The sequence below is a fragment of the Labeo rohita genome, chromosome 19, assembly GCF_022985175.1.
Source record: "Labeo rohita strain BAU-BD-2019 chromosome 19, IGBB_LRoh.1.0, whole genome shotgun sequence".
NCBI lineage: Eukaryota > Metazoa > Chordata > Actinopteri > Cypriniformes > Cyprinidae > Labeo > Labeo rohita.
Genome location: NC_066887.1, coordinates 36,505,780 through 36,520,417, shown reverse-complemented (window position 1 = coordinate 36,520,417; position 14,638 = coordinate 36,505,780). Strand labels below are relative to the sequence as shown.

Sequence of the window (14,638 nt, the reverse complement as noted above, 5' to 3'; positions counted from 1 at the left end):
ATCGCTTCTCGGCCTTTTGGCTAAGATCAAGTGTAGTATGTGTTCTTGATACGTCTCCAATCGGAGACTATATATTAAATTGATTTTTGGAACAGGGAGATGGAATGGGGCTTGCTCCATCCACTCCACGCATCGACCTGGTATTGCAGTATTTCCAAAAACGGTGCATTACCTTTTGGGGAAAAAGTGTGTGTGAAAGAAAGAATTTATTTTGTTTTTAAATTCATTTGTTGTCATGGTATGTTTTTGTATAGTTTTAGTTATTAAAGGGGTCATCGGATGCCCATTTTCCACAAGTTGATATGATTCTTTAGGGTCTTAATGAAAAGTCTATAATATACTTTGATTAAAAATTCTCAATGGTTTTGTAAAATAACACCCTTTTTACCTTGCCAAAATCAGCTCTGCAAAAATCATCTCATTCTAAGGGGTTGTTCCTTTAAATGCAAATGAGCTCTGCTCGCCCCGCCCCTCTCTTCTCTGTGTGGAATGACAATCTTGTTTACATTAGCCGTGTTTAGCCGCTAAACTTACTAACTGCCACGCTGTTAGGAAAGGCGATCACAAAGATTCATAAAAAAACCCTTATACTCACTTCTGCTGTGAGTGAAGCTGGATCACGGATGATTCGTGTGAACATAGACGGATATATGTAGATCGGGAGGCGCATTCCCTTCACAAACAAACGTAATCTACTGCATCTTCAGCGGCTCAGATGTCGGGAGTAAATGACGACCACTATGTTCATTATTACATCCAGCAACACAACACCTCAATCGCTCAATCAGAGATATTCTTGTCTAACTTACATCCCTGCTCCGGCATCGAAACAAGGAAAGTTACTGGACTGTTACAGCTGATCTGAGGTAAGACGCTCATGTCAATCAACTATTGTGGGAGTGGCCTCTGTCATGTGACACCACACCGACAGACATCTGAGAACGGCTCGATTTGAAAAAGGGGATATTATTCTTACAGATTAATTAAAAACCACTGCATGGATTTTTATCATTATAGGGTAGATTTGTACATACACACATTAATGTTCAAACAACATGAAAAAGTGAACTTAGCATCCGATGACCCCTTTAATGTAAATGGAGTATTGATGTTTTAAATGGAGTTTTAAATGCAGCTTCAAAGGCTCCAAATGATCCCAGCCGAGGAAGAAGACCTTTATGAATTCTCCACATGTGAGAATCTCAACTGCACAATTCTCAGCTAGTAGGGACTGCGTTCGCGCTTTCCCCGAATATATTGGTGAAAAATAAATTGTAAGTTCTTATCAGAAAGATGACAGTTGTGGATATTGTATAGCAGATTTCATTGTAATTTTTGCAGTTCAATGAATGTTACCTCACATGTAATGAAAGGTTTATTGAAATTAATGTGTGTAGTATTAGAAACTAATTTTCTGAGCAGGGTTGCCAGGTTTTCACAATACAATCCACTGAATTGCTGTCCAATCGCATTCAGTTTTTTTTTGTCGTGGTTCCACTGCAAAATTCTTATTTTAGGGGCTAAATATGACGTCGCTTCAACCCTCAGACGTAAAAAAAAAAACAGTCCGCGGCAGCAGTGGTACAGTAGCCCAATTCCGAGGGAAAACCGCGGACATGGCAATACTGTTTCTGAGAAAGTTTTTTTGTTTGTTTCTGAGAAAGATTGATTTAAAATGTTAATTTAGATTTGTTAGTAAAACAAAAAATAAATATATTAAAATATAAATAGCATGTATTTATTTTTAAATACAACATTTTTGAACAATTACATTTTATGTATTTTACTAACTTGTGAAACCACATTCTGAACAATTCTATTTTTAAAAAGTGTATTTATAGTTAGTATACTACACTTTTAAGAAAAGTCACTTAAAGAAAAATGTTAATTTGAAGGTATTTTATGTATTGATGTTTCACAGGTTCAGTTTTTTTGTGTTTTCATGTTACAACTTACATCTTGGCAGAAAATTACCAGTACCTTTTCCATTTTTCCCACATATTGTTAACTGATCAACAAGTGCAGGTACAAACTAATAACAAGGTGTAATCATAAATGAAGTTATTAAACTGTGTAATTTAGAGGGAAAATGTGCACCTTTTTATCATTTGATTCACAGTTAATAAAATAAAGTTAAAGTTGTGCTTTTTGGAAAAAAAAAGTTGCTAAATCTGAGATTTTTTTTTTTTCTTCATCTACTTGATGTATTTGTCTATATTCTGATAGTTTCAAAATGGTTTTGTAAAACGTTCCTTTTGAAACGCAATGATTTTAAATATATGTACTCTATGTACACAATAGGACTTTTTTTTATATACAACTATGTGACCCAGGAACACAAAACCAGTCATAAGGGTCAAATTATTGAAACTAAGCGTTATACATCATCTGAAAGCTGAATAAGATGTGTTAGGATAGGACAATATTTGTCTGCGATATAAAATATTGCAAAAATCACCTTTAAAGTTTTCCAAATTAAGTTCTTAGCAATGCATATTAATCAAGTTTTTATATGTTTACAGTACAAAATTTACAAAACATTTTCATTGAACATGATCTTTACTTAATATCCTAATGATTTTTTGACATAAAAGAAAAATAGATAATTTTGACCCATACAATGTATTTCTGACTATTGCTAAAAATATGCAAGCGGTACTTAAGACTGGTTTTGTGCTCCAGCGTCTCTCACACACACAAACACGCATCTATATGTATATGTATATAAAAACTTTACAATTTTGACTGAACAGGACAAAACTTTATTAGCCATATTAGCAACAACAACGAAAGCTGTTAATGTTAATCATTACAGACAATCACAATGAGCTTTTTATCTTCAAAAATTAGCTCAGAAATAAAGTGGCTAGCTGTGTTAAAGGTAAAAGATGACAGGTAAAAAGATTAAACATCAAACGTCAGACTAATCAAAGATGCTGCACTGAAAATGAGACTGAACACAAAGGTTGTGATTTGATACAGTAAGTTGAACTTGAACATATTGACTGGTGTTCTGGATGGGCTCATATTCTTCACAGGTTCTTGAGTGTGTCTTGACCCTCTGGTTTCTCCAGCCAATGAGGAGGCCAGCTGGCTTTGATACTGGGACGGTCCTTCACCATCTCGTAGTACTCCATCAGTCTGGGACAACGCTCTTTAGGACAGCTGAAACCAGAGCAAACATTAAACCAGCCTGATCTGAACCTTCACCTGACAACATCAAACATTAACCCTCATAACGTTTCACACTCAAAGAATGATTATTTTATAAAGCACTCATGACATATTGCATCTGATCAACATCTCATAATTGATTAAATGTGAAAAATGTCAGTTTTGAATGTTTACCATGGCATTACTGCATTTGCCTGTTTTTTGTTTGGAGTTATTTTTTAATAAAAAAAAATATATATATGAAATATTATATATAATATGTGTACATGCATACATACATACACACACACACATACATATATATATATATATATATATATATATACACACACACATATATACACACATATGTATGTATGTGTGTATGTACATATATATGTATATATGTGTGTGTATATATATATATATATATATGTGTGTGTGTGTATGTATGTGTACATGCATACATACATACACACACACATATATACACATACATATATGTACATACATACATACATGTGTATATATGTGTGTGTATATGTATATATACATGCATACATATACACACACATATATATACATACATACATATATATATATATATATATATATATATAAAATGAAACATGTATGTTTATTTCTAACAAAACAACATTACTAAAAGGAAAAAAACGTTACTTGCAAAAATGTTCAGATTTCATGCTGCAATGGTTCATCAATAGACGCACATATTCATGTTCATTGACAACTCAGTCCAACAGTGAGTGAAAAAAATATTTTGAAATACAAGTTTTCGACACTAATGTAGCTTCACAGATATTTTACATATTTTACCCATTTTTGACATCTAATGGTGCTCCATAAAAACCTGGGTCAAAAATGACCCGAACATGAAAAAGAGTTTTGTTCACTTACTAAAAACTTTGCATTGTTTAGAATTTTTTTTTAATGTGTCTCCTCTGTGACAAATTGACCTGAATGTGTTACGAGGGTTAAACATGCTGTCATTGAAAAATAATTTATATCCAGAGCGATTCACTCACTGAAATCGTGGGAAATATGCAACGATGGGGAAACAAACCACATCGGCCATGGTGAAGTTCTTGCCAGCGAGGTACGAGCCTTTACCCGTCTGATGAACAAAACACTTATCGTTAGTGAAGATGTATTATTGTTATCGCTGCAAATACAGTAACAGCATCTCAATCACTGCCATCAACATGTGCATTCATTATGCATTCTGCACTTGAACACATGAATAAAAGATTTTATCAGTCGTGAGTTTGCAGTGGATTGCAGTGAGTCATTCACAATGAGACTGCAATCTGAAGTGATGAATGCATGAATTATATGATCAATAATTATCAATAAAACCTAACCTTCTCCAAATATCCCTCCCACAGTTTGAGCTCGGTGATTAAATTCTCTTTATTCCTCTTCAGAGCTGATTCAAGTCTCTCTCCTTCAGGAACATACCACTCATAGAAAGCCACGTCATCTGAACAAAAAAAATTTTTTTTAGTCTTTTTTTTTTATAGTGGGAATATGCAGGAAAAACCAGCTCAGTTTTATTCAGAAACTCAAATATCAAATGCTTGTAAAGGAAAAAAAAAAAATCAATGAGATCTTTGTAACAGTAGAGCAGATATAGTTGGAGACATAGAGTGACCACTCATATTTATATAATTTTATATGTCTTAGTAAGATGAGACTGAAATGATCCAAACATACAATGCAATGCAAACCAATGAAGAAAACAAACATTCCTCAAACGATCCTGATGATCAGATTTGACTGTTGAGGGCACTTACACATTTTCTTCTGCAGGTTGTTGGACTCAAACATTCGCTGGTAGACGAGCGCTTGCTCAGCCGGGTCATCAGGGATCAGACGGGTGCCTTGAGACTTAAACGTGTTCTAGAGACCAAAAACACACTCGTCATTCATCAGTCTGGGACGTGACACTCATCTGTGGTGTCTGGATCTATTACTCTCTATTACAAAAAAAATCTATTATTATTACTTTGCCATGTTTTCATTGATTTTGAAAACTCAAAATATTTCATTTCCATACCTAAAATGTATATTTTACAGTCCCGCTTGTGCAGATTGATCATAAAGACAGCTAAAAGGCTTCCTATCAAATGTATTTTATGCAATATTTCAAACATTTAACCCACAGGAGAAAATCAACCCTTTGCAACAATTTAAAATCAGCCCAATTCTGTGCAAAAAATGTGGATTTGGCAACCCTGCATCCAACACAAGCTGCAGGAATCAGATTTAACTGATCATGGAAAGGAGAGAAAGGAGAGATGACTGACAAACCATGCTGAAGGATTTGCTGCTTATATCTGATCTTGCAAGATGTGCTCCCTTTATACAGCGTGTGTGTGATCATGAACTTGAAAGTGAAAGTAAACAGCCGCACATTCAAAAGAGATTGTTTTTTCAGATTCACAAACTTGTCTATATACAAACTGTATATATATATCATCTGAAAGCTGAATAAATAAGCTTTCCACTGATGTAGGGTTTGTTAGGACAATATTTGGCCAAAATACAACTATTTGAAAATTTGGAATCTGAGGGTGCAAAAAAAATCTAAATAGTAAATCACCTTTAAAGTTGTCCAAATAAAGTTCTTAGCAATGCATATTACTAATCATTAAGTTTTGATATATTTATATATTTATATTTATATTTATATTTATATATCCTAATGATTTTTGGCCCATAAGAAAAATCAATAATTTTGACCCATACAATTTATTTTTGGCTATTATATTGTACACTGTATATAATGTTGTATATTAATGTATAATGCATAATAATGTATATTGCTACAAATATTCCTGTGCTACTTAATACTGTTTTTGCTGTCCAGGGTCACACATACATACATATATATATATATATATATATATATATATCATTGTTGTTGTTGTTGTTTGTTTGTTTGTTTATTTTCACTATAATCCATTGGGCTGTTATTAATGGAAGTTTGATTCTGATACAGAATTAAAAAAAAAAAAAATTAAAGGTAATTGTGACTTTTAAATTGCACAATTCAGAGTTTTTTCCTCACAACTCAAAATATATCTACAATATATCTATTTTGTTGTGAGAGAAACAAATCAATCTTTTTTTTTTTGTCAATTCGTCATTTTTTTTTTTTTCTAAAAAATCGTCATTTTCATGTCTAACAAAGACCCTAAACTGACAAAGTATTGGAAGAATATGAGAGTTAAAAATGTATTTCAATGCTTTTATATTCTTTTGTAAAAGTAAATTTCCATTCACTTGCAAATCTTCCACATTTTTTCTGCAAGCAAATGCAGTCAAAAGTTTCACGGGGAATGCAAAAGTGCGAAAACACTGAAATACTGTTGTTCCCTGTTTATGACTACTTTGTGCAAAATGCACTAAATAAACTTTCAAACTCTGCAATAAGGAAATAATCGCACATTTGCAGCACTCCACTCAAAACATGAGGAGGAAACACTAAACAGAAGGAACAAATGTCCAACAGAACAATTATAGGAGGAATAACAACAGCAAGACAAATGATAAACAGTAAACCCAAGTGTATTTACAGACCAACAGTGAACACACAGATAAACCCGGTTAACGAATCACAAGCCAAAAAAAAAAAAGGAAGGAATGTGACTGTTTAGATGAATTGTTTAGAGTCCTTAGGAGAGATTTAATCCGGAGAAATACTCCACACAAAGAAATGGGAAAAAAAAGTTCAGAAAAAAAAAATCAGCCAAAAAGAATAGCAGGCAGGAACAACTGTTTATTTTTTATGAATAAAAGCCACCTTTGAACGCTTTATATAATAAAAGAAAAAAAAACACACTGTGAACTTCCTGCTTTGGAGTGAGATGTCAGAGCACAAGCAGAGAAAAGAGACTGGGGACGAACACAAGGGAGAAAAACAGTAGACTGGTGAAAACTATTAACACATATGAAAGACAATACAGACTTACTGGCATATAAATAAGCTTTCCTTTGTGTGGCAACACTACACATTGATTAAACATGTCACAAGCCAACATTTATTGGTACGTGACCAAATTTGTATGGAGACACGTTCACTTCAACATACTCTAGCTTTACTGCTCTCGAATGATTGAGTAGTTACACAATGCTTCACAAGCAGATTGTTAGCGCTGAATCTGCACAGACCTGATTTACACAAACTTCCTCAGAACGTTATTTACACGTTACAATTTTTTCTGAATGTGATAGTCTCGTTCACCTGGAACAGCACTTTACATTTCCGTTCTCTGGTGTATCTTGTCAAATTAACTTTTTTTGAGCTGATAATATAACGTTAAATCCGTGCACATTTTTATATTTTGTTACACTGAAAAAGTTCCAATTTAGTAAATCTATTTTACCCCATTTTAACATTTTTTTTTTTTTTTTGGAAACCAGGCACCGCTTACAGTCAAATTAAAAAAAAGGTTACTGCAACTTTTTATCAAAATTTGGACTTGTTTCTTGCAATTCCGGGTAATTGCAACTTCTCATGCCACAATTCTGACTTCATAATTTGAATTTACATCTCGCATTTTCTCACAAGGAAAAAAGCAAAAAAATGCAGAAGATCTGCATGCGAACAAGTTTTCTCATGAAACCAGTTTTGCTAAAGAGCACAAAAGCATTGAAATACAGTTTTAACTCTCTTTTTTCCAGTACTATGTCCTTTTTGGGTCCTTGTTGTACATAAATATGAAGGAAAAAGCAGCGATTTATTTGTTTCTCTCTCTTTTTTTTTGCTTCCACAAAAGAATAAAAGAATAAAAGAAAAGAATAAAAAAAAAACGTTTTCTTGCAATTCTAAATCGCAAGCTATAAACTCTGAATAACATGTGCATTGAGTGTTTTTGCTTATTATCCTATTTTATAATAATTATAACTTGTCTGGATTGTGTGTGTTCGGTTGGACACTAATTTCTAATATAAACCACCCGTAACGGTTTATAAATATCTGAATCACGTAACGACACGCCCCTCTGTCAAATGCCACGCCCCTCGTGTGTTTTACCTCCAGATACAGACACGCGGCAAACGACTCGTTCACGACGATGTTTCCGTGCTTTAAAGTTGGAACCTGCAAATGAAACAAAAAATGTGCAAAATTAAAACCTTTGTCAACTGTTCTGTCGCTGAATTAAAGATGCATACAAAGTGAAAACTCAATGCAATTATAAGAAATCATAAACAACACGAGTCTGTAATGCATTTGAACGCACCTGAGCTCTGGGATTGAGAGCTTTCACTTCTTCACACTTGTGTTCGTTCTTCTCGAACGACAGGAGTTTGTGTTTGTATCCCTGCAGCAGCTTCTCCTCCAGCGCGATCATGACTTTCCAGCACGGCGGAGAACCGGAGCCCCAGTACAGCATTATGTTCTGCGCCATGACCGCTAATATCACGCTTAATTAGGAAATAATACAATTGCTGTGCACAACAGACTTCAGATTTGACTGTGTCACGGTGAATCTGACAAACGCCTATAAACGCATCCACTGAAGGGGGGCGGGGATTCGCCACCTACTGGCCGGAAATGGAATCGCTGGCTCGTGTTTTGAATGAGAACATGGCAGTACTGTGCTGCTCTTGCTCTGGTGTCTGGTGTTAGTGAACTCAATTAACAAATGCCATATAGAGGAAATAATAAAAACAATAATAAATTTAAAAAAATACAATAAACGACAATAAATATTTAAGTCCCCTCCAATAAATAGAAATGGCCAAACTGCCCCCCTTTTAAGGATAATAATTGTTTATTTTCAGCCTTGCCAATGTCAAAATATTAAAGATGGCTAATCAGATCAAAGTAGGCGGGGTTTTACTGTTCAAATCGGCAGAGCGGGAATTTCAGCGGGAAGCGTCAGTTGAACGTTGAAACTGAGCGAGGTAAGATTGAAATTTGCAAAATGCAAAGCATTTAATATTATTTAACTGCCTTACGATAGAAATATTAAATTACCAACATTTTTTTAATCAAATATGACCAGAGAGATGAAAGAAGAGATGTTTTAACTGATGAAACTTTGAGACAATGTGCAGACGATAGTAATTATATGGTTTTTCTGTGTTCTTTAATCAATCTCGTGTATTTTCATAAGAATAAAGAATATTTCTAATGCAGCGCTAATCGACATCCACTGTATATAAAAATTATTTACTTTCTGGCTCATCCTGTGCAGTGTTGCCAAGTCCGCGGTTTTACCTGAACACTGTTGCCACAGGTTAAAGTGTTACCAATAATGTAATATTTAGCCCCTGGAAGCTATTTTTGCTAGGGGAAGAAAAAAAAACATGTATGCCCCAGAACATGATTTGTAACTGGGAACCCCTTAAAAATGCGACTTTTGTGCTAGTTTTGAGTAGCAATTGGGTAGGTCTTGTTATGAAAACCTGGCAACCCTGATCCTGTGATAAGTATACATCAGATTACAGACGATTATTTCAAAACCGACATTACAAGATTAGAATGAAGCATGATTTTAATATCAAATTATCAGGTTTTGATGCTGTGCTAAGATAACATGCTAGCCCTCATGCAGCTGTTATACTTTATAGGAGCAATTGGCAAGTAAATAGTTACACATGTAATGGAGTTATATAGTTTAGTTACAAAATAAATGTAACTGTAATCTGTTACAGTTACTGAGAAAGACAAATGTGCAATTAAATTACAGTTAGTTATGAAAAGGGGTGGGGGGTAGTAAAAAAGTAGTCAAAAAGTAATGAAATGTGATCAGTTACATTGTTTAATGAAGTCATTGAAATAGTAACATGACCTATTACATTTCCGATGTAACCTTCCCAACACTGTTTATTGTGAAAAGTAAAGATCATTGGAATCACTGGAAAGTTAAAGTAAAGGTTAGATCAAGTAGAAATAGCATTTTAAGGTAACATCTGCATCTTAAAAATGCTTTAAACATTTTTTATAATGATTCTACAGACCACTAGGGGTACGCATAACCCTGGTTGAGAAACACTGACTTAATACAGTAAGTTGAACTTGAACATGAAACTGAACACATCGATGGTATTATGCTGCTGTGGTGTTTGGGATGTTCTGATGTTCTTCACAGGTTCTTGAGTGTGTCTGGGCCCTCAGGCTTCTTCTGCCACTCAAGAGGCCAGCTGGCTTTGATACTGGGACGGTCCTTCACCATCTCGTAGTACTCCATCAGTCTGGGACAACGCTCTTTAGGACAGCTGAAACCAGAGCAAACATTAAACCAGCCTGATCTGAACCTTCACCTGACAACATCAATCATTAAACATGCTGTCACTGAAAAATTATTTATATCCAGAGCGATTCACTCACTGAAGATATGGGAAATACGCAATGACGGGAAAACAAACCACATCGGCCATGGTGAAGTTCTTGCCAGCGAGGTACGAGCCTTTACCCATCTGATGAACAAAACAGTCATTGTTAGTGAAGATTTATTATTGTCCCTACAAATACAGTAACAGCATCTCAATCACTGCCATCAACAAGTGCATTCACAATGCATTCTGCTTTTGTGATGCGATTTATTTCAGAAAGAAACATGAGTAAATAAAGAGTATAAAATTGCTGAGTCATTCACAATGAGTCTCATTAATCATGCTTTTATTGTCAATCCGAACAATAAAAGCATGATTTATACGATCAATAAATATCAATAAAACCCAACCTTCTCCAAATATCCCTCCCACAGTTTGAGCTCGGTGATTAAATTCTCTTTATTCCTCTTCAGAGCCGATTCAAGTCTCTCTCCTTCAGGAACATACCACTCATAGAAAGCCACGTCATCTGAACAAAAAAACAGTTCGTTTGTGTTTCGTATTTGATCATCAGGCTTTTATGGCTCATATAGTCTGGTATAGAGGGAATATGGAGGAAAAAACAACTCAATTGTATTCAGAGACTCAAATATCAGATGCTTGTAAAGTAAATCAAGTACAGCAGATACTGGCATAAGATGAACTAAATATCAGTGGTCACTCTATTTCTCCAATAATATGTCTAATGGTAACATGAGATTGAAATGATCAAGACATAATGCAATGCAATGCAATCTAATGATGATTAAGAGATAAACAAATAAATGTCTGGAGAATCAAATAAAGCCAAGCTGCTTCAGTCCAGTAAGTGTTCATCTGGAAATATTACTACAGTTATTCATATGTTTACTTGATAAAAATCAGTCAAGATTTGACATCAGAAAGACACGTGTAGCACCAGCTGAAGGAGGATGTTTGTTTGTTTTTAGGGCTAAAGTATGTTGACTGTTGAGGGCACTTACACATTTTCTGCTGCAGGTTTTCAGTCTCAAACATTCGCTGGTAGACGAGCGCTTGTTCAGCCGGGTCATCAGGGATCAGACGGGTGCCTTGAGACTTAAACGTGTTCTAGAGACCAAAAACACACCCATCATTCATCAGTATGAATATAATTTTGATTTAATTTGATGCTCTCAGCTTTGCTGAAAATGTTGAAAATTAGTACAAAATGATCTGTTTAACTGACTTATCCCAGTTTGACAGATAATACCTCTTTCCCCACTGTATTGGGCTGTTATTTATGGAAGCTGGTATCTGACAGGAAATGAAAAAGGTAATAGTATTTTTTTTTTTCTCACAATTCAGACTCATGAGATATAAACTATGAATTGCAGAAAAAAAAATTACTACTACTGAGTACTGACTAAAAAAAAATTGAGATGTTTGGTTCCCAATTTATTTTAATTTTTTTGAGAACCAAAAAAAGTTCTAGGAATGTTCTTTTTAGGTTTTTTTTTTTTTTTTTGGCAACCATAAAATAACATTCTCAGTACGTTGCAGGTGGTTATTCTCATGTTATTTTTTATAACTATTTTCCAATAAAAACGTTGCGGATGTTTTTGTGTAATGACCTATACACAGCCCTGAAATTCGTCTAATACAGCATTTACTAAAACACATAAATTTGATTAATCAAAACACATTTTAAATTATAATATTAAGGTAGGGTTAAGCATAGAGGAATAACAGAAATCATAATTTCGCGGGTTTGTTTCATCTTCATTTACTGCGCGCCTTTCTTCCACAAAGAATTTAAAAAACTAACGGTTATTCGTTTTACTGGCTGAGGGACTCGCTCGTTTATCGAGCTCTTTATTGAATGATTACTTAAAATTAATATAGTTACCAGAGTAAATATGACTTCGGGGAGATTTAACATGATGTTAATCGAGAAGCTTTTGTTTACTGATTAAAAGAAGAATGTCCCGCTGTACAAACTACACTTCAGTGGTAAGAAATTAATGTCCTGACATCGTACTTTAAGTCAAGACTTAAAACTAACCTTCTATTTCCGTTAAGCTATGGGAACATTCTAGGAACCAAAAATGTTTAACTGGTAATTACCTATTTATTTATATCTAGTGAGTTGTTTTCAGATTCATTTACTGTTTTTGCTGACCATCTTATTTTCATGATTTGCAAGAATGATAACATGTTTGGACTGTGTGCGTTTAACGGGACACTGATTCACAGTTTAAACCAAAAGTAACGGTTTATAAATATCTGAATCACGTAACACGCCCCTCCGTCAAATGCCACGCCCCTCGTGTGTTTTACCTCCAGATACAGACACACGCCAAACGACTCGTTCAAAACGATGTCTCCGTGCTTGAAAGTCGGAACCTGCAAATAAAAAGCGCGATGTTAAAACAAAAGTTTGGCAACTGTCCTGTTGCTGAATTAAAGCTGCATACACCGTGAAAACTCAATGCAATCATAAAAAATCATAAACAACACGAGTCTGTAATGCATTTGAACGCACCTGAGCTCTGGGATTGAGAGCTTTCACTTCTTCACACTTGTGTTCGTTCTTTTCAAAGGACAAGTGTTTGTGTTTGTATCCCTGCAGCAGCTTCTCCTCCAGCGCGATCATGACTCTCCAGCACGGCGGAGAACCGGAGGCCCAGTACAGCATCATATTCTGCGCCATGACCGCTAATATCACGTTTAATTAAGAAAGTAAGACTAACTAGCGTGCTTACTGTGCAGAACAGACTGCAGATTTGACTGCGTCACGGTGAATCTGACAAACGCCTATAAGCGCGTCCACTGAGGGGGCGGGGATTCGCCACCTGCTGGCCGGAAATGGAACAGCGACTCGAGTTTTGAACGGTTACAGTGGTGCTCTGGTGTTAGTGAACTCAATGAACCTTTCTTACATTTCCGGTTTTCTCATAGCAGAAGTCGTCATAGTTCGGTAAAATCCCAGAGCGGTGAATGAGAGAGTACCACAAATATATTTTCTGCATTCACATTTGCTCAAATAACAAAAGAAAAACCCGTCATTACAGTCTTGTGAAATGGTGCACTACCGTTCAAAAGTTTGGGGTCAGTACATTTTTATTGTTTCTTTTTTTTTTTTTTTTTAAGAAATTAATACTTTTATTCACCAAGGATGTATTAAGTTAATAATTAAAAGTTTATTAAAAGTTCATAATAAATAATTTACATTGTTATAAAATATTTATATTTTGAATAAACACTGTACTTTTTAAACTTGTTATTCATGAAAGAATCCTGAAAAAAAATTACAGGTTCCAAAAAATATTTGGCAGCACAACTGTTGATATTATCCAACATTGATCATTCTAATAATAAATCCGCATATTAGAATGATTTCTGAAGGATCATGTGACACTTAAGACTGGAGTAACAGCTGATAAAAATTCAGCTTTTCATCACAGGGAATAAATTCTATTTTAAAGTATGTTAAAATAAAAAACATTATTTTATATTGTAAAAACATTTTGCAATATTACTTTTTTTTTTGTTTGTTTGTTTTTTTTTTGTTTTGTTTTTTTGTATATTTTTAATCAAATAAATGCAGCCTTGATGAGCATAAGAGACTTCTTTAAAGACTATTACAAGTCTTACTGACCCCAAACTTTTGAACGGTAGTGTATATCCTTTAGAGGAAATAATAATACAGTAAAAAAAAAAATGCTAAGAAATATTTAAGTCCCCTCCAATAATCAGAAATGGCCAAATATTTGAAATTATTGTACTGATTTGCTGCACTCCAGTGGTGCTCGTTTTAAGCGGCAATATGTCAGAATATTTGAGATTGCCAATCAAATCAAAGTAGGCGGGGTTTACTGTTCCAATGGCAGAGCGCGAATTTCAGCGTGAAGCGTCAGGTTAACGTTAAAAATGAGCTAGGCAAGATAGAAATTTGCAAAATGCAAAACATTTAATATTATTCAACTGTTTTACAACAGAAATGTTAAATGACCGAGCTATATTCAGTGATGCAAACTCTTTTTTTGTTTGTTTGTTTTTAATCAAATAAGACCATTTATGACCCCGGACCCCAAAACCACTCGTAAGGTGCACAGCACAGGTGTATATGTAGCAATAGCCAACAATACATTGTATGGGTCAAAATGATCACTTTTTC

General features: G+C 34.5%; 1 protein-coding gene and 1 pseudogene across 3 annotated transcripts; one reads left to right on the top strand and one right to left on the bottom strand.

Annotated features, from left to right (window-relative positions):
* On the top strand, window positions 1-174 carry LOC127182428 (uncharacterized; annotated as a pseudogene).
* A 2,564-nt stretch (window positions 175-2,738) lies between these two features.
* LOC127181939 (glutathione S-transferase A-like) lies at window positions 2,739-13,288 on the bottom strand. Of its 3 annotated transcripts, none has more exons than XM_051136967.1 (6): window positions 13,004-13,288; window positions 8,213-8,278; window positions 4,968-5,073; window positions 4,536-4,654; window positions 4,200-4,288; window positions 2,739-3,165 (listed from the first exon to the last, which is right to left on the bottom strand). In XM_051136967.1, the coding sequence occupies exons 1-6, from the start codon at window positions 13,169-13,171 to the stop codon at window positions 3,033-3,035; spliced, it is 681 nt and encodes a 226-aa protein (XP_050992924.1). In that variant the 5' UTR covers window positions 13,172-13,288; the 3' UTR covers window positions 2,739-3,032. The 3 variants fall into 3 exon arrangements, with proteins under 3 accessions (XP_050992924.1, XP_050992923.1, XP_050992922.1); XM_051136966.1 differs by lacking the exon at window positions 13,004-13,288 and adding an exon at window positions 8,421-8,700; XM_051136965.1 differs by lacking the exons at window positions 2,739-3,165; window positions 4,200-4,288; window positions 4,536-4,654; window positions 4,968-5,073; window positions 8,213-8,278 and adding exons at window positions 9,930-10,404; window positions 10,517-10,605; window positions 10,872-10,990; window positions 11,484-11,589; window positions 12,799-12,864 and having other exon boundaries at window positions 13,004-13,271.
* Between the last annotated feature and the right edge of the window lie 1,350 nt (window positions 13,289-14,638).

Coding starts and splice junctions, on each gene's coding strand:
- LOC127181939 (XM_051136967.1), bottom strand. CDS start 13,171: ATGGCGCAGAATATGATGCTGTACTGGGCCTCCGGTTCTCCGCCGTGC. Junction 4,655..4,967: donor CAACCTGCAGAAGAAAATGT/GTAAGTGCCCTC, acceptor TTTTTTGTTCAG/ATGACGTGGCTTTCTATGAG. Junction 4,289..4,535: donor GGGAGGGATATTTGGAGAAG/GTTAGGTTTTAT, acceptor TTTGTTCATCAG/ACGGGTAAAGGCTCGTACCT.